Source organism: Macrobrachium rosenbergii, chromosome 2 (genome assembly GCF_040412425.1).
Source record: "Macrobrachium rosenbergii isolate ZJJX-2024 chromosome 2, ASM4041242v1, whole genome shotgun sequence".
In the NCBI taxonomy this organism is placed as follows: Eukaryota; Metazoa; Arthropoda; class Malacostraca; order Decapoda; family Palaemonidae; genus Macrobrachium; species Macrobrachium rosenbergii.
The window spans coordinates 87,354,410-87,374,102 of NC_089742.1; the positions used below are offsets into that span (position 1 = coordinate 87,354,410).

At 36.2% G+C, this 19,693-nt stretch overlaps 1 protein-coding gene across 1 annotated transcript in view; it reads right to left on the reverse strand.

Annotated features, from left to right (window-relative positions):
* LOC136843480 (propionyl-CoA carboxylase alpha chain, mitochondrial-like) overlaps positions 1-19,693 on the reverse strand; it is a 194,564-nt gene that overhangs the window by 13,636 nt on the left and 161,235 nt on the right. Inside the window, exon 12 of the mRNA XM_067112019.1 lies at positions 19,176-19,257. Within this exon, the coding sequence (XP_066968120.1) occupies positions 19,176-19,257 (82 nt within the window). The remainder of the gene's footprint in view (positions 1-19,175; positions 19,258-19,693) is intronic.

Genomic DNA, 19,693 nt, shown 5'->3' on the forward strand with positions numbered 1-19,693 from the left:
TATGAGTCCAGAATGACTTCGTCAGTTGCTTATTGTAGGTCGTAATTGGATGATCTGCCAATTCATCACTTTCAATTAAGAATCATTCAAGTGAGCAAATTGAAGGACCGAGTATACTTATACTTTCTAGTGTGCAAGCAATCTTGGTATTTCAAAGTCTACCAACAATCGAACTACGATGCCAGTAATATTCTATGGAATATGAAAACTTTCATTATAATGTTACAATTCAGCCATTGTTGTACTCTGTCACTAAGAGGACAGGAGCGATCATATGAAATGACATGCCCTTACATGGATCCTTTATTTAACATAATTACATATGAGGAAACTTGACATTATAATCAATGGGTGGAATATGGCGTTTCGGGCTAAGCCCAAGCACTGGGACCTATAGAGGTCATTCAGTGATGTATTATAACCCATGACATATTTTTTTTGGCAAAGTAAGTTTTAATGTTGTTCCAAAAGTTATATTTTACTAAGAAATCAACAGCGATTGCTTTATAGAGCATATATAATTATCTTTCTGAACCTTATGGAAGTCAACAAATGACAAAAACTTGGTAGCCTTGGATGCCAGGGTGTACTCCTTACCCAAAAAAGGGCCCTATTATTCATTTACCTGTTCAAGCTTATGTAGGGTTTGCCACAGGCCTCCTCACTTCTAAACAATTGTGCAAGTTGAATCAAAAAGTTGTCCTGCAACCACGGGGCCAATGACTTATCATAGACGCCATTCTTGAAGCCTTGACAAGGTACGAATATTCATTCAGAATTTCAGAGACAGCTGTTTGTCATCATCACCTTATGGGAGGAGTCGTGACGTCATATGTTTACGTCATGTATAACTCTGAACCCATACATTATAGTGTTCCGCCTCTGGCTTCGGATGCTTTATTTTACTCTTATGAATATACTTTTTCTAATATAAGTAATAAAGAATGTTGCCAAAAATCAGGTAGGGATGTAAAGTACAGTAAACCCCCTGTATTCGCGTTCTCATGGTTCGCGGACTCACGCATTCGCAGGTTTCTCTGTGGAACATATCTAGCCATAATTCGCGGAAAATTCGCCCATTAGCGGTATTTTTCACTGAAAAATATTCACTAATTACTGTATTTTCATATAATTTTCATGAATAAATGCACTTTTTGTGATAAAACTATTAAAATACTCAGGTATAAGCATTTTTACAGGGTTTTTCTTGGTTTGAGCTATCAAAATGGGCAGTTCTAAGTGTTTTTATAGGGTTTTAAGCATTCACGGATTTGACCTATTCGCGGGAGGGTGTGGGATGCATCCCCCGCGAATACAGGGGGTTCACTGTATACTATGGCTAAGTAATACTGTATCTTTGTCAAATGAACAGGAAAAAAAGTTATTCCAGAAAAACACCAGGACAAAGGCTCTGAATCTCATAGCAAGTGTTTTTTTGTGATAATGTTCCCCATTTATCCTTAACATCAGGGAACTTGTATCAAGTTATACGATGTTTTCTTTTGAGGATCTACTTTTGTCAGATGTTACTCCCCCAATAGTGGCATCACTTTAAGAAAATGCTTGTGATGGTTGCTTTTCCTACGTGATTATTAAATTTTACGTTTTCACATAACAGGCTTTGGTGAAGTAATTAATTTATACATACCTGGCTTATATAAAAATTTTTCTTTTAGCAACTTTTCTTTGAGGTACTTTCTTATGTAGCCTTATGTGGCTTATGAGTAGCCTAGACCCGGTAAACAGAATCATAATTTTACAAATTAGATTTATAGTATACAGTTAGCTTTGTCTTAACTGAGTAGTGTAACATTCAAAAATTTACTTTTGAGGCAAATTTATGCAGTAATTATGAATATTTTAATACATTACTCCATTGTTGTGATTCCTAACAGTATACTATGGCTACACACTTGTGCCCAAGTTAGCCTGTTTTATGTTAGTTGTGCTGCCTAAATAAACATAAATAGTTAGCACATGTAACATTTGTGAGAAATACAATTAAGACAAAATTATGGTAGTACAGGCAGTCCCCTGTTTACGACGGGGGTTCTGTTTTTACGCTGTGTCGTACACTGAAAATCGTTGTAAACCGAAAAATCGCTGAAAATCATCAAAAATCATAAGAAAACCTTACTTTTAATGCTTTGGGTGCATTGAAAATGACGTAAACTACATTTTTATTGAGTTTTTCATCAAAAAAACCTCCAAATTGTGATTATTCTGCCATTTTGGAGCCATATTTCTTCTGTCAGATCGGCGTACGACGCATCGTAACCCTGGAACATGCGTCATAAACCAGGAAATAATTTCTGATGAATATATTTGAAAAGCATCGTAACCTCGGAACGTTGTAAGCCGGACCCGTCGTAAACCGGGGTCTGCCTGTATTTATGAATACTATAATACATTACTACCATCTTATAGATATACCCATTGTTATGGTTCCTAACATTATACTATGGCTACATACTTGTGACCATGTCAGCCTGTTTTATGTTAAGTGATTATGGGTAGTTAGCACCAGGTAGTTTCTAAAAACACTTTTTCCTTTTATCACTACAGGGCTGCTATTATGCAAGACCCACAGATTACGTGTGCCGCAGCAAATTCCTCAGTCCGTTTTCGCCAGTGGGTATGGCTCATACCACCTGCCATGAACACAGCCCTTGTAGGAATGAAAGGGAATATGGTTGGTAGCCGGACATGTATGAAATATGTAACATGCTCCTGGCAACAAGCTTTAACCCATGTATGCCCAGCGATGCATTGGCACAACACAAATTATGTCTTGACTTGTTTCGACTTACAGTCAATATGCCTTAAGATGTTGACTTTCGAAAAGCTAGTACCAGTAGCAAGAAAGATCATGTGGGAAGAGAATGAACAGTCATTTGCTGATAAAAATACTTAGTAAAAGCTAAATAAAGTAATATGAATTTTGAGGTTTTTTAATTCTTCACCGGTTCAGATAAAAGAGGGTATGTAAACCGCAAGCAATGATTGAAAAAATTATATAATGTTCTGGTTAATCAATAGTCAAAACAGTGGTTTTGAATTTTTCTCTGCTGCATTCATGCAACACTGCGCACCCCAAGTCTCTAGCATGTTGTGTTTACACAACACTGGGCACAAGTTCAGTTATGAGATTTCATTCTATTCATATTTCTTAATAAAATTTGTTGTTAACATACATATATTCATATATAAAATAGACACATATATATAAATAAAAATACACACACACACACACACACACACACACACACACACACACACATATATATATATATATATATATATATATATATATATATATATATATATATATATATTATATATATATATATATAGTATGTGTGTGTATATATATATATATATATATATATATATATATATATATATATATATATATATATATATATATATATATATACACAGTCAGTCCCCTACTTTACGACGGTTCCGATTCTGACGTTCGAGAGGTTACTGACGCTTTTCAAATATATTCATCAGAAATTATTTCCCAGCTTACGACGCATGTTCCGGGTTACGACGCCGCTGTATCCGATCCGACGGAAGAAATATGGCCCCAAAACGGCAGAATAATCATAATTTGAAGGTTTTTTCATGTAAAACTCAATAATAATACAGTTTACATCATTTTCAATGCACCCAGAGCATTAAAAGTAAGGTTTTCTTATGATTTTTGACGATTTTCCGGCTTTACGATTTTCGGTTTACAACGCGCGTAAGAACGGAACCCCGTCAGAAACCGGGATCATATATATATATATATATATATATATATATATATATATATATATATATATATATATATATATATATATATATATATATAGAACAAAGGAAACAGAAACAATGCACCACTCCATTGTTTCTCATTCCTTTGTGGATTTTTTCTTTATCTATATATTCATCATGTTCCATATTTTCATGATTCAGTTACACATAATCATATATATAATCATGAAGCTACAAATGTCGCTGAATATCTCCATCGGAGATATTCCCGAGGTAGCATGAATTTGATATTAAGCGACATTTGTAGCTTCATGACTGTATATAAATCACGGTGTGATAAAAAATTTCATAATCATATATATATGTATATATACATATACTGTATGTATGTGTGTATGTATGTATATATATGAGGTATGTTCAATAAGTAATGAGAAAATGTCAGGAGAGACACTATTTATTTTCATAAGCTTACACAACTTTGTCTCCTTCAAAATAATTGCCTCTCGCAGCTACACACTTCTGCATGCGTCTCTCCCAATCCTGGAAGACCTCCTCACAGTCCTTTTTCAGCAGTCCCTTCAGGTAATTTTCCGATGCCTCTTTCAGCTCCTCTGTTGACTGGAATCTGGTTCCCCTGAGGCTGTCTTTCATGTGTGGGAACAGGAAAAAGTCGCAACGAGCTAGATCAGGGCTGTTGGGTGGGTGTTGTACCACTTTCATTCCCCTGTCGGCTATCCAGGTGGTCACCAGCGTTGACTTGTGGCATGGGGCATTGTCCTGGTGGAACCACCACTGACCACTCCTCCACTCCTCTTTGGTCAGAACTGTCTCTACTGTGCCAATACTAATACCAACAGCTTCAGATAGCATCCTCACAGATATTCGACGGTCTTGCATCACTAACCTTTGCACTTCCTCAATGTTTTCCTCCTTGTGTGCACTTTTCGGTGCTCCAGATCTGGGTTCATGCTCAACCTGTTCATTTCCGTCAGAAAATCTGTTAAACCACTGATAGAAACTTGCTTGGCTCATCTATTCATTCCCATAGGCCTCCTTTTACATTTTACATTCCATAAGCTTCTTGTTTGGGTTTCTTAAGTTTAACACAAAATTTGATGGTGTAACGTTGCTCCATGTTTCCCTGCCAGTGTTCACAGATTGGCAAACCGGATCAGACTGGTTTCACCACATTCACTGCTGCACTCAGACCTACAAATATAGAAAGTTGCCAGTTTGTCATTTTATAGAATATATGTATGTGTACTTCACCATGAAGTAGTATTTTGATCAAATCATATTTAGTGTCTCACCTGACATTTTCTCATTACTTATTGAACATACCTTGTGTGTGTGTATATATATATATATATATATATATATATATATATATATATATATATATATATATATATATATATATATATATATATATATTACACACATACTCATATATATACATATACATACACATGCATTCATATATATACATATATATACATAATTATGTATTCTATATATGTATATATAATACAGTGGTACCTCGGTCTTCGACCGTACTGAAACTCGACAAAATCGGATTCCGACACGAAATGCCGAGAAAGTTTGCGCGGTTCCCGAACAAAAACCGAATCCGACCGACGCGATCCGACCCGTCGGCAAAAACATATGATGTTTGTAAACAAAAGTGTTTTGGTAACGCCGCGCTAGTTGGCGTTGTTGGTGGTATGCGTTCTTCCCACGCACATTTAAAAGCACTTAAAGCCCACTCACGCTGCCGCTGCTGTTTGAAACAAGAAGTGCAGGCTTGTACAGGTGAATTTTTTTGTCTCCTGCAAAATTCTACATTCTCTGGAATCATGGGTCCCAAGCCAGCCACAGCTGATAAGCAGAAGAGGAAGACTGTGAGGACTACTATTGAACTGAAGAAGGAGGTAATTGAAAAGTACGAAAGGGGCATTCGTGTGACTGATTTAGCGTTGGAGTATAGGTTACCCAGGTCCACCATCAGCACATTTTTAAAGAACAAAGAAGCCATTAAGAGTGCTAGTGTTGCTAAGGGGGTTACGAGTTTGACGAAGCAGAGGCCCCCCGTAATAGAGGAAATTGAGAAACTATTATTAGTTTGGGTCAATGAAAAACAGCTTGCGGGGGATAGCGTATCCGAGGCCATGATTTGTGCGAAGGCTAAAAGTTTGCACACTGACTTGATAAAAAGTACACCAGGTTCGAGTACCGATCATGAGTTTATGGCCAGTCGTGGATGGTTTGATAGGTTTAAGAAAAGAAGTGGCATCCACAGTGTTGTTAGGCATGGGGAGGCAGCGAGTGCTGATAAGAAAGCTGCAGAAAAGTACGTGACTGAATTCCAGCAGTACGTGGATGAGAATGGTTTCGTATCAAACCAAGTGTTCAATTGTGATGAGACAGGCCTCTTTTGGAAGAAAATGCCAAAGAGGACCTATATTACAAAAAGAGGAGAAGAAATTGCCTGGCCATAAACCCATGAAGGATAGGTTAACTCTACTGTTGTGTGCAAATGCTAGTGGGGACCTTAAGATCAAGCCTCTGCTAGTGTATCACTCCAGAAACCCCAGAGTTTTTAAGAAACATAAAGTTCTTAAAAATAAGCTGAATGTAATGTGGAAATCAAATGCTAAGGCCTGGGTAACTAGGCAAATCTTTCAAGAGTGGGTTTCTGAAGTGTGTGCCCCCACTATCAAGGAATACCTCGAAGAGAAAGGTTTGCCACTGAAAGCACTCCCTGCGTCATGGACAATGCCCCTACACACCCCCGACATGGAATATGAGCTGGCTGACGAGTTCAGCTGGCTTAAGGTCAAGTTTTTGCCACCCAGAACTACCTCACTACTCCAGCCCATGGACCAGCAGATCATTGCAAACTTCAAAAGCTGTACACCAAGGCACTCTTCCAAAGGTGTTTTGAAGTCACCAATGAAACCAGCCTAACACTTACTGAATTTTGGAAGGAACATTTCCACATCCTCAGTTGTGTTAGGCTGATAACAAAGCATGGGTCGAAGTTTCTAAGAGGACCCTTTACAGCAGGCTGGAGAAACCTTTGGCCTGATGGGGCTCCTCTTAGGGACTTCGAGGGTTTTGATTCCCAAGTCAGCTTGGAGATGACCCTGAAGCTGAACCCCTTCCTCTGCCTGACGCTGATGTTGAGGAAATTGTTTCTGTGGCCAAGTCTATGGGCTTGGAGGTGAGTTCTGATGATGTAGAGGAGCTGGTGGCAGAACACAACACGGAACTGACAACAGAGGAACTCCAGGAACTTCACAAGGAGCAGCAGAAGGTTTTGGCTGAGGAGGTGTCTGAAGAGGAGGAGAGCAAGGAGGTGCCTACTACAGGCACTAAAGAAATCAAGGAGATGCTGATGCACTGGGAGAAATTCCAGGAATTCTTCGAGAAGCATCACCATGACAAGGCTGTAGTGAACCGGGCTATTGACTATGTTGACGACAACTTAGTCAATGTGTACAGGAAACGCCTGAAAAACGTCAACAGCAGACGACCCTGTACAGGTTTTTTCTAAAGAAGAAAACCAGCCCGGTCCCAGTGCCAAAAACAGAGAAAAGAGGAATCTCCTGAAGAGCAGCAATCAGACTGTATGGAAGGAGATTCCCTTCCAACCAGTGATGCTCTCTCCATACCTCCTCTCCACATCCATCTCCACAGATCCAGATCCTCATCAATGCCAAGGTATGGGCCCTACTGTCGTGGTTAAAAACTTTTATTAGTGTTTATAAATGACCTAGAGATACAGTACAGTGAATATTTATTCATGCAAGTTAAAGCAATGAAAGGTGCCATAAATACAGTACACATTGAGTTACTAACAGTACATTTCAATTTGTGTTTAATCCACAGGTTACTGTACAGTACTGCACTCCATTGAATGAATCTCCCAAAGCCGTTGAGTCTGGGCTGTTCATCTGAGCTGTTCATGAGTGTCAAGGTATGGGCCATGCCGTATTAGTTGTTAAAACCTTTTAATGTTTATAAATGACCTAAAGATGCTTGTAAGATTAAGGCTTTTGTGTATTATTACAGCTCATAACAGGAAATGATGTTTCTACATGTTATTTTGTGTTTAATCCACAGATTACTGTGCAGTAATTGAGTGAAGTTCCTGGAGGAGTTCAGTTCTTGTGTGGGGGCAACTGTTCATATTCATCAACGTCAAGGTATGGATAAAGCTGTAGCCTACTGGTTGTGAAAAAGTTTTTAATTTGATTATAAGTGACCTGGAAATGCTTGTACGGTAAGATTAAGGATTCTTTTGTAGATTAGCCTACAGCTCAAACCATTTTTACATTTGATTTTGTGTTTATTCCACAGGTTTACTCTTCGTTGAATGAAAGTCCTGGAGGAGTTCAGTGCTTGTGTGAGGGGCAACTGTACATATTCATCAACGTCAAGGTACAGTATGGATAAAGCTGTAGCCTACTGGTTGTGAAAAAGTTTTTGTGATTATAAGTGACCTGGAAATGCTTGTGCATACAGTAAGATTAAGGGTTTTTTTGTAAATTAGCCTACAGCTCAAACCATTTCTACATTTGATTTTGTGTTTATTCCACAGGTTTACCCCTTCACGTGCAAGTCCTGGAGAGGAGCAGCTGTGTAACAGAGTGTACAGTACAGTAAATTTAAGAGTAGCAGTAGAACGTGTACAGTAAATAGTGTACAGTACAGTAATTTCAATTTAGGTGTAGCATTAGAACGTGTACAGTACATTTCAATTTAGGTGTAAGGTGTACAGTCCATAGTCAGTAGCAACGTCATTTACAGTACAAGTAGTGTTAAGTATACAGTAGTATTAAGTCTTATGTTTGTGCTAGTATTAAGGATTCCTTTTGTAGACTAGTTTTAGTAATCATTAAGTACATACAGTGCAATAATAAAATGAAAAATGAGTTAATTTCTGGTTTTCTTGTTTATCCCTTTAACATTGCATAGTAACGGTACACGACGGTGTAGGCCTCTTAAGGTTTACTTCCTCTCTCCTCAAAACTCCATATTTTTACCAGTTTAATATTGCATAGTAACGGGTACACGGAGGTGGTAGGCCTCTTAAGATTTTGTGTTGTCTATGTTGGGTTACTGTACAGTACAGTAACTTCCTCTCCCCTCAAAACTCCATTTTTTACCCGTTTAATATTGCATAATACGTGTCGGGTACACGGAGGTGGTAGGCCTCTTTAAGATTTCTACTACGGTACATAGAAAAAACAAAGCATCGGAGGTTGTCCACTGCTGCCAGGTGTATGATGAAGCAAAACATTGCTGGCTGTACGTACAGTGCTGTACATTCAGACATTTGGATACACATACTGTACATATGTAACAATAATTGATGACGAAAATTTAGTACATACAGTATGGTATTACGTACATACACTAATTTGGAAACAAGTGTAACTGCAGCGTACATAGGCTACAGTCTCATGTTGGTTTTATTTTTTTTTTTTTAGACAGGCGCACGTTTGCATTTCTGTAGCGAATGCAATGTTTACATGTGCTGTTCGTTAGTGAATGCCTTAAGGTTCTCGGTAAAGAAGAGCTTAGCCTGAGGTTAACTCAGAGATTCTGCTTACATACAAGGAACAGTCTCATGCTCGATTTTTTTTTTTTTAGACAGAGGCACCCTTGTGCATTTCTGTAGCGAATGCAATGTTTACGTGTGCTGTTCGTTAGTGAATGCCGTAAGGTTCTCGGTAAAGAAGAGCTTAGCCTGAGGTTAACTCAGAGATTCTGCTTACATACAAGGAACATTCTCATGCTCGATTTTTTTTTTTACAGAGGCACACTTGTGCATTTCTGTAGCGAATGCAATGTTTACGTGTGCTGTTCGTTAGTGAATGCCGTAAGGTTCTCGGTAAAGAAGAGCTTAGCCTGAGGTTAACTCGGAGATTCTGCTTACAAGGAATAGTCTCATGCTCGATTTTTTTTTAGACAGAGGCGCACTTGTGCATTTCTGTAGCGAATGCAATGTTTACGTGTGCTGTCCGTTAGTGAATGCCGTAAGATTCTCGGTAAAGAAGGGGTTAGCCTAAGGTTAACTCGGGGATTCTGCTTACAAGGATATTTTATTGAAAAATACTTGTTAGGGTATCATAACATTTATTGAAAGATGTTTTGCAGTGATTTTATACATTACAGTAGACTCTGAATGGAATTTACCATAAATTAATACAATCCTGAATGTACACAATGTTTATGTAATTACAGTAGTACGCGATACGCCACCAGGACGGCGCCCTGGTTTGTTTACATTCGCTTTGCTTGCCACAGCTGCCGATGCCCGGCGTAACTTAAGACTTTTTCTTAATTTTTATAACAGACTCTACAGTACATTCGGCTTATTTTTAATATTATATTATTAATTTAATGTAATGACCAGGCTTGTTTTTCATTGTATTTATCATTAACAACAGTTTTTGTGCGTACCCGTTACAGTACAGTACTGTACATTCTGGAGTGCATATGGGCTGCCTAGCCTAGCCTGCAGCGCCTGGTCTACCACTGGTAGGCCAATTTTTTTGATACAGTATGCATTTAAAACTGTAAGAAGACTTTTAATAAGGTAAGTTATTTAACTCTGAACTTATTTAATTGTAATGTGTGTAGTGTTTTGTATAAAAGACAAGGTTGGAGTAGTGACAGGTGGTCAGGAACGGATTAATCCATTTTCAGTTATTTCTTATGGTCGAAATTGATTGAATTGACAAAATCGAATCTCGACATTCCTTCTAGAACGGATTAGCGTCGGAAACCGAGGTACCACTGTATGTTGAGGCAATGACAGGTCATAGGACTACACATTAAATTCTTATATTTTGAGACATGACAGGGCATGGGCTTACACGTCAATTTCTTATCGCAAATAGTTTTCTTCCCGTATCTGTTGGAAATAGAGCAACTTTTAATTAATATAATAGTTTCAACTCCACGATAAATAATGTATAATATAAAGTGGAATGTACACGTATAAGTAAGTGCACATGCACATACATGGCCATAGTAATTGTAACGCCACTTATACCTCAGAGAATAAAAGTCAAACTTATGGGCACGTAGCCGATGGCGCACACAGATCAATCATAGGACTGTCTCAGTTACACACAACTATCAAACTGCTCTCAATGAAATATATTGAAAATATATTTACAAAAGGGATAACAAATTATATTACTGTGATAGTGAATATAAGGCTGCTGTAGCATTTCTACGAAAATGAAGGCTATGGTAGGAAGGCATCATAAGATGCACAACGAAATAAGAAAAAAATAAATGATAGCTGAAAAAGTTATGTATGAGATGATCCAAACCAGTCTGAGAGTTGCCCATGATATTCATTTGCTTTTGCAGGCATTCTTGTAGATAACCCTGTTGGACAAAAGGATACATGAGTCAGTAAGTAAGTATATCTTAGTTTTACCAGACCACTGAGCTGATTAACAGCTCTCCTAGGGCTGGCCCGAAGGATTAGACTTATTGCACTTGGCTAAGAACCAAATGGTTACTTAGCAACGGGACCTACAGCTTATTGTGGAATCCAAACCAGATTATAGCGAGAAATAAATTTCTATCACCAGAAATAAATTCCTCTACTCTTCATCGGCCGGCCGGGGAAAATGAACTCTGGCCCATCGAGTGACAGTCTGAAGCTCTACCGACTCAGCCAACGAAGGGCTATACATGAGTCAGTAAATTCTCTCTCTCTCTCTGTTGTTAGGAGAATATTTAGCGTAGACTGTATTCACAAAGATCCCGATTACTTTTAATTAAACCAAATTACTAAATTTCAATTAACAAGAGTAGGCAGATAATTCTTTACACCAGTATTTTATGAATAGGCCTATGTTTATTCTGCAATGTTAAGTCACCATATGAAAAGTTTTCGAAGACAAAACTACAAGCACCATAACAACAAAAACAAAAATAAGAATAACCACAATAAAACAACTGAGTATAAGATAGGCCTATAATCCAAACACCATAAGCTGCGTAAACCGACACGAAGATAGGACATTTTAGGTCTACGTCCATTTTTATGATCCTGTTATTTCGAAAGAAGACAGTATCCTTAAGAAAATTCTCAGCAAATTATATCCCATATGACTCGTACAGCCTATTATACTGTAACTTTAAGTTAAACATAGGCATATTCTGGTTTTGTAGAGTGCCGTCACTGCTTGTCATCCCTCCGAATGTGTAAACGATTGCAATGAAATGGATTTTATGACTGTTAAAAAGTTGAAAAAAATTTCGTAAAATCAATATGAAATATCAGTCTGCATAGCTCTGAGAAAGTCTTTGTGTTCAAGTTTAGAATGGTGAACACGCTTGACAATATCAGACGGTGATTATCATTGTCCAGTGATTCAAGTGCACCGATTCGAATGTGTCACCTCCGTATTCAGATGAACCTCATTTACGAAACACAACACTGCAGCATCGCGGAACACTCCTGACTTCGTTTATATTTTCCTATATTTTTTTACCACCTTTATTGAGATGAGTATTACGATTTTATTTCAGGGGATAAAATAACGTTTCCTTTTGATAATCTGCAGAACGTATTTTAGTTTGATACAACAACCATTGCAATATTAACCCTAACACGCCGACTGGACATATCATACGTCGACTAAAATTGTCTGTTGGGTGCCGAGTGGACGTACCATACGTCGACTACAAAAAATTTCAACCTTTGGTCAACTTTGACTCGACCGAAATGGTAAAAAAACGCAATTGTAAGCTAAAACTCTTACATTCTAGTAATATTCAATCATTTACCTTCATTTTGCAACAAATTGGAAGTCTCTAGCACAATATTTCGATTTATGGTGAATTTTTGAAAAAAACTTTTTCCTTACGCCAGTGCGGTAACTCTGCCGAAAATTTCAGAAATTCTTTCGTCATTTTGTCGTAAGTTTTGCACTGTTTTATATTAGCCATTACATAAAGTTTTATATATGAAAATGTGTGCAATTTCATGTAAAATACAGCAACATACAACCCATGGTTGTAGCTTTTATCAGTTTGGCAATATTTTCGTATAAACCACAATAACTGCCAAAATTTCAACCTTTGGTCAACTTTGACTCTACCGAAATGGTCAAAAAATGCAATTGTAAGCTAAAACTCTTACATTCTAGTAATATTCAATCATTTACCTTCATTTTGCAACCAATTGGAAGTCTCTAGCACAATATTTCAATTTATGGTGAATTTTTTAAAAACCTTTTTCCTATGTCCGCGCCAGAAAAATTCTTTTCGTCATTGTCGTAATGTTTGCACCGTTTTATATTAGTCGTTACATAAAGTTTTATATATGGAAATGTGCGCAATTTCATGTAGAATACAACAGAAAATAACTCATGGTTGTAGCTTTTATCAGTTTTGAAATATTTTCATATAAATCACGATAACTGCCAAAATTTCAACCTTCGGTCAAATTTAACTTTCGACGAAATGGTAAAAAAAAAAAAATAATTATAAGATAAAACTCTTACATTCTAGTAATATTCAATCAATTAGCTTCATTTTTCAACAAACTGGAAGTCTCTAGCACAATATTTCGATTTATGGTGAATTTCTGAAAAAAAAAAATAAAAATTTTCCTTACGTCTGCACGCTGCAACTCGCCTAACATCTCAGAAATTCTTTCGTCACATTGTCGTAATGTTTGCATCGTTTTACATTAGTCGTTACATAAACTTTTATATATGAAAACGTGCGCAATTTCATGTAGAATACAACAGAAAATAGCTCGTGGTTGTAGCTTTTATCAGTGAAATATTTTCACATAAATCACGATAACTGCCAAATTTTCAACCTTCGGTCAACTTTAACTCGACCCGAAATGGTTGAAAAAAATAAATTGTAAGCTAAAACTCTTACATTCTAGTACTATTCAGTCATTTACCTTCATTTTGCAATAAATTGGAAGTCTCTAGCACAATATTTCGATTTATGGTGAATTTTTGAAAAAACACTTTCCTTACGTCCGCTACAAACTTCGGCCGAACATCTCAGAAATTCTTTCGTCACGTTGTCGTAATGTTTGCACCGTTTTATATTAGTCGTTACATAAAGTTTTATATATGAAAATGTGCGCAATTTCATGTACAATACAACAGACAATAACTCATGGTTGCAGCTTTTATCAGTTTTGAAATATTTTCATATAAATCACAATAAATAGAAAAAATTCTACTTTCAGTCAACTTTAACTCGACTGAAATGGTCGAAAACTGCAATTGTAAGCTAAAACACTTACAGTCTAGTAATATTCAATCAATTAGCTTCATTTTTCAACAAACGGGAAGTCTCTAGCACAATATTTCAATTTATAGTGAATTTTTGAAAAAACATTTTTACGTCCATAAATTAAAATTCATGCATCATTTTGTGATAATATTTTCTCTGTGTTGCTTTGATCGTTTTACAATTTGTTATATACCAAAATCATTGCAATTTAGTGTACAATACAAAGAAAAAAAATAACCTGTTAGCTTTAACCGTTTTGCTCACAGCGATTTGTATAAAATTATATAAAAATTTTTTTTTTTAAATGTCATATATTTCAATATTTATATATGAAAGATAATGATATTTTTTTCATTTCTGATGGTTGCATACTAAACTTCAGGCAATGACAAAAAAAAGGAGCCAAAATTGAACTCTTAATCTTAAAAACTAAGCGTGCTGTGATTTAAAAAAAAAAAACTTTTTTTCCGCTTTGGCGCTAACTCCCGAACACCGCCGGCATATGGGAGACGTTTTTGTAAATAGAGGCTCGGCGTTTAAGGGTTAATGAACATGAAAAGAGCCACAGATTAACCAACTTTTCAAAACTATTGCCAACCAATTAGCTTTAAGGGATGGTCATGACGTAAGCAGTGGGCGGGGCTTAACTGCAAAGAGCGCTGGACTTTGCTATAATTGTGTGCATATGGCAAAGTGATATACATATTTTGTTCCTTTAGTTTTGCTGAAGTGAATTAAGACCAGAGAAACAGTTAAAGTTGTTTGGATGGAGTGATGCCCTTTTACTCTAGCATATTTCTTGTTTAATTGTTGATACCTCACATTTGTTTTAATAAACTTAAGCTTGATTTTTCACATGATTAATGAGCTTTTTAAGGGATCACTGTTACCTTTAGAGTACTCAGTCATAATTTTTATTGTTATGAGAGTTCAGGTATCTGGCTGAAGCGAGGTAAATTTTTGAAATCTGTGATTAGCTGTGTAATAACCAGGTACTTGGTACATGTGACAATATATATATATATATATATATATATATATATATATATATATATATATATATATATATATATATATATATATATATATATATATATATATATATATATATATAATATATACTATTATATATATATATATATATATATATATATATATATATATATATATATATATATATATATATATATATGAAAATAAGAAGGCCCATAAAACACTATTTAAACGTTGAAACCATATATTTCAGGCACTTGTTTCTGTGCCCCTGTTCACTGGTAGAATATGGACAGGTGGAAAGTTACAATGGTATATATACAAAAACATGAAGGTGTGGCCTTAGGCCTCCGATGTTAAGGAGGTGGCGTTTCTTAAGAAGGAGGAGATTGACCAAATTCCCTAGTGGTTTTGGCCTCATTAGCTCCGTTTGGCGATGGATCTGGCGGTCGCGTTTCTTGGGTCATCTTCTTCAAAAGGGGTGCGAGGATTAAGGTGTCAATGGCGTCCGATTTCAATGTCCTCCTGACAGGTTCATATTGTTGGTTTGATTGATGATAGCAGATTCCAGCATCTTTCTTTTGTATGGACAGCTACTCTTGAAAACCAACTCCGCCCCACTCCAGTTAATGACATGCCCTGTATTTCTAATATGTGGAAAATTCCCGAACTCTCGGCGTAACGCACTGATCTTTTGTGCTCTGTTATTCTTTGCGAGAGCGATCTACCTGTCTCGCCTACATAAATGTCATGACAATTACTACACGGTATCTTGTAAACTCCGGCTTCTTCCCTTTTGTTATTTAAGTATACGTTAACGAGCGAACTCCCGATGGATTTGGGATAATGGAAAATGAAAGGATTATTAGAACTGAGTTTCTCGGTGGCCTTTTGGATGTTTTCATCGTATGGAAGCTTTATTTTGTTGTTGAAATCTATTTGTCTGTTGTGAGTGGGACCTCTGTAGTATATTTTATTTGCTTTATTAATAGCCCTCTCGATAATGTGTGGTGGATAGAGCAGTTGCGTTTAGTGTTGGATCGTGTTAAATTCTTGATCCAGGTACTCATTTGAACATATCCTAAGTCCTCTGAGGAATAGGTTGCACCCTACCATGATTTTTAAGACGTCGTGGTAGCTTAAGAAATGAATGTAGGAGACAGCGAAGGTGGGTTTTCTATATACTGTAAATGCATACCTGTTCTGTTTTCTTATGATCAGTACATCTAGGAACGGCAGTTTTCCGTCCTTTTCCCATTCTGTTTTAAATTTTATGGTCGGAACTAGCGAATTTAGCCTATTAAAAAATTCCTTAAAGTCCCCAGCTATTGTCCCAGAAAGTAAAGATATCATCTATTATCTAAGCCAGACCATGTTATGGGGTTTGATAGACGACAAAAGTTCTGTTTCGAAATATTCCATGTACAAGTTTGCTAGAAGGGGGTGATAGGGGACTTCCCATGCTACAGCCAAATTTTTGTTTGTAAAAATTACCATTGAAAGAAAAAACACGTTGTTAGTTACACAGAGGTTGATAAGTTTTAAAGTTTTATCTATGCCAAGAGGAAAATGGTCTTCATATGGTTGTAACTTCCTCTCTAAGAAAAAACAACACGTCGGCAATCGGGACTTTAGTAAATAATGAATCACGTCTAGACTGAGCAGTTTGATGTTGTTTGAGGGGATGTTTAAACTATTAAATTTTTGTATGAAATCTTCTGCATGTTTGACGTGGGAGGATGAGAAGGTTCCTAGAAAGGGTGATAACAAGTCTGCGAGCCATTTTGATAATTTGTGTACATGAAAGAGCCCTGCTAGATATTATGGGGCGTAAAGGAATCCCATCTTTATGTGTTTTCAGGAGGCCGTAAAAATAGGGGAGAGAGGGTTGATTACCTTGAATGTCTCTAGTAATTCTATGTCTTTTTTATTGCCCCTATGGTTCTAACTGATTTGTTAAACTGAGCAGCAATATTTGTTGTGGGATCTTTCGTTAATTTGTCGTAGGTCTCCACGCATCATTTAGAAGTTCTTGAACTTTATTGATGTATGTCTCCTTGTCTAACAGAACTATTTTCCGTCTTTGTCAGATTTTGTGATGATGATATCCCCCTTTTCTTAAGCTAACTAATGCATTTTGGAATCTTTTCGGGAGCGAATTTTTGTTGTTATTTTGCTCCAAGACATTTAGCAAAATGCCTTTTGAGACATGCCTCTTTCTTGTCATAGTTGTTTTTGCAAAATGTTTATCAAAAGCAACTAGGAAATTAAGATTACTCTCGGGACCAGGTTTTAGAGCGAATGAAACTCCAAGATTTAAAGCGGTCTGTTCTTCTACCAGTGAACAGGGGCACAGAAACAAGTGCCCGAAATATATGGTTTCAACGTTTAAATAGTGTTTTATGGGCCTTCTTATTTTCATATTACACTGTAGTATTACAGGAAAAAGACATTCATATATATATATATATATATATATATATATATATATATATATATATATATATATATATATATATGCTGCTAGATCACGGATCCACATTCGTGACTTCAGTTTTTCTGTGGAACATATTTCCAAATATATCGCTGAAAATTCACTAATTTGCATATTTTCTTATATAGCAATATTCACCAATTACTATTTTTTATCTTAATTTTGTGACTACATTTTTATGACTAAAAAATATTTACTAATTTTAAAATATTATTAATTTAAACAGCAAAATATGAATTCATTAAGGAAACTATAGTAAATTAGCTAATTTTTTAGCACAATTCTTTGTTCTTCCCAATCTTTTACTGTTACGAAGTCATTACTGTTACGAGGTCACCCACTTAGGGGCAGGAATGTATGCCTAACTGTCAATTATCCTGACATACTGACGTGAAGGTTAGCACCTGGGCAGAGTCTCTCTCTCTCTCTCTCTCTCTCTCTCTCTCTCTCTCTCTCTCTCTCTCTCTCTCTCTCTCTCTCTCTCTCTCTCTCTCATTTTTATAAATTGTTTAAATAAGGAATTCTTCATTTTTTCATTTTTATAATCTGTTTAATGTTAAGATCCGACTTACACCAAGCCATAGGAACAGATCTTCAGATGACAAGTAGTAGGAGGCACTCTTCAATAGCACTTCCATTCCCTCCCACGGCCACAGGAATCACCTGTCATGTGGTCAGTCTGATGCAGCATCACTTGACCTTGAAGGCCCCTTTTCCTTAAATGATAGCATTTTCTGGTACCTTGGCATTTTCACTGCACTCAGCAATGACTGAACTATAATTTAGTAGAAAATTATTGCCAATGAGCAAATATGAATGACAATAAAACAAGTTAATCATAGTACTGTAATACACACAGTGATCAAAGCAAGTTCAGTCAATCAAGACTTGAGCAAAAGTTGCATCGTACATGCACCTCACAGTCCAGGAGCTCGGCCTACCAGTTGCCATAATACAAAAATCCATACTTGCCACATTCAGTTTTCATTGCTATGACATTTCTTTAAAATTTATGACAAATTTATCAATATCTTTCTATGACAAAAAGTTTTTGTCATCTGAATCTTAAGAGGCTGATAAATGGCTGACGACTATTTTTGTCATCAAAATCTCATCAGGTTTAATTGCTTTGTGCCTTTCTTCGAAAGAGGACAAAATCAATTATGCATGTACAAAATCTTAAAATTTTACTCTGTTTATATAAAAATATTTTCTCCATTCAAGTTGCTAAATCTTTGTGGAGGTATTTCATATCTAAGGTGGCACCTCTTTTATTTTCCTTCTTGGCAAGACTAAATAAAACTAATTTGTCCAACCAACGACTGTTCCCCATGTCTTTACTTCTCTGCTGCAAGAAGAAATGTCTTAACTATGTAAAGACTGATCACGCAATAAAATGCCTGTATACCTGAGATATCTGCTTGAACTCTTTGGGAAAAAGCAGCAAAGGCTTTGAAAAAATCTTCTAATTATCATTAACACTGACCTTGGAAATTACATAAATCCATCCAAAACATAAAACATTAACTACTCTTCAAACACTTACCTGCAAATTTGTACATGTATTTTAAGGAAAACTACTCAGAAAAGATAAACTTATATCAAAATAAAAAAAGCTTACCTTTGGCTTCTCTGGCATTAATGACAAAAAATGGTTGGCCTTTGCAGGAAGGACCAGAGTTTGGAAGGCAGTACCTTTGTATCTGTGAGAAAAAAATCATTATATAAAATTTTGATACAATAAAATTCCCACAATGATATTTCCACATAGCTGGTTTTATAAAAATTTTTTACAGTGTTCATGTACTTAATACACACAACTAAGTCAACAAATGGCACTTGACAGTGAAAAAGCATAAACAATCACTCTCCACTTACTATATTAGGTAAAATGAGTTATGTTTTTTGTTGTAAATTGTGAATCTGATTGCACCATTCATTTCCAATCTCCAAAAAATTAAAAATGAGAAAATGATCAAAATATCACAAATGCTGAATGTTTCTTTCTCTTATTATTATTTGTACTCTAAGTGGGATATTTTTGCCATAATTTACTAAAACTGTGAGTTCCTGTAATTATGTTTGAGGTTTATATCATTAAAGGACAAACATGATCTGTATTTCTTGACTAATCAATGA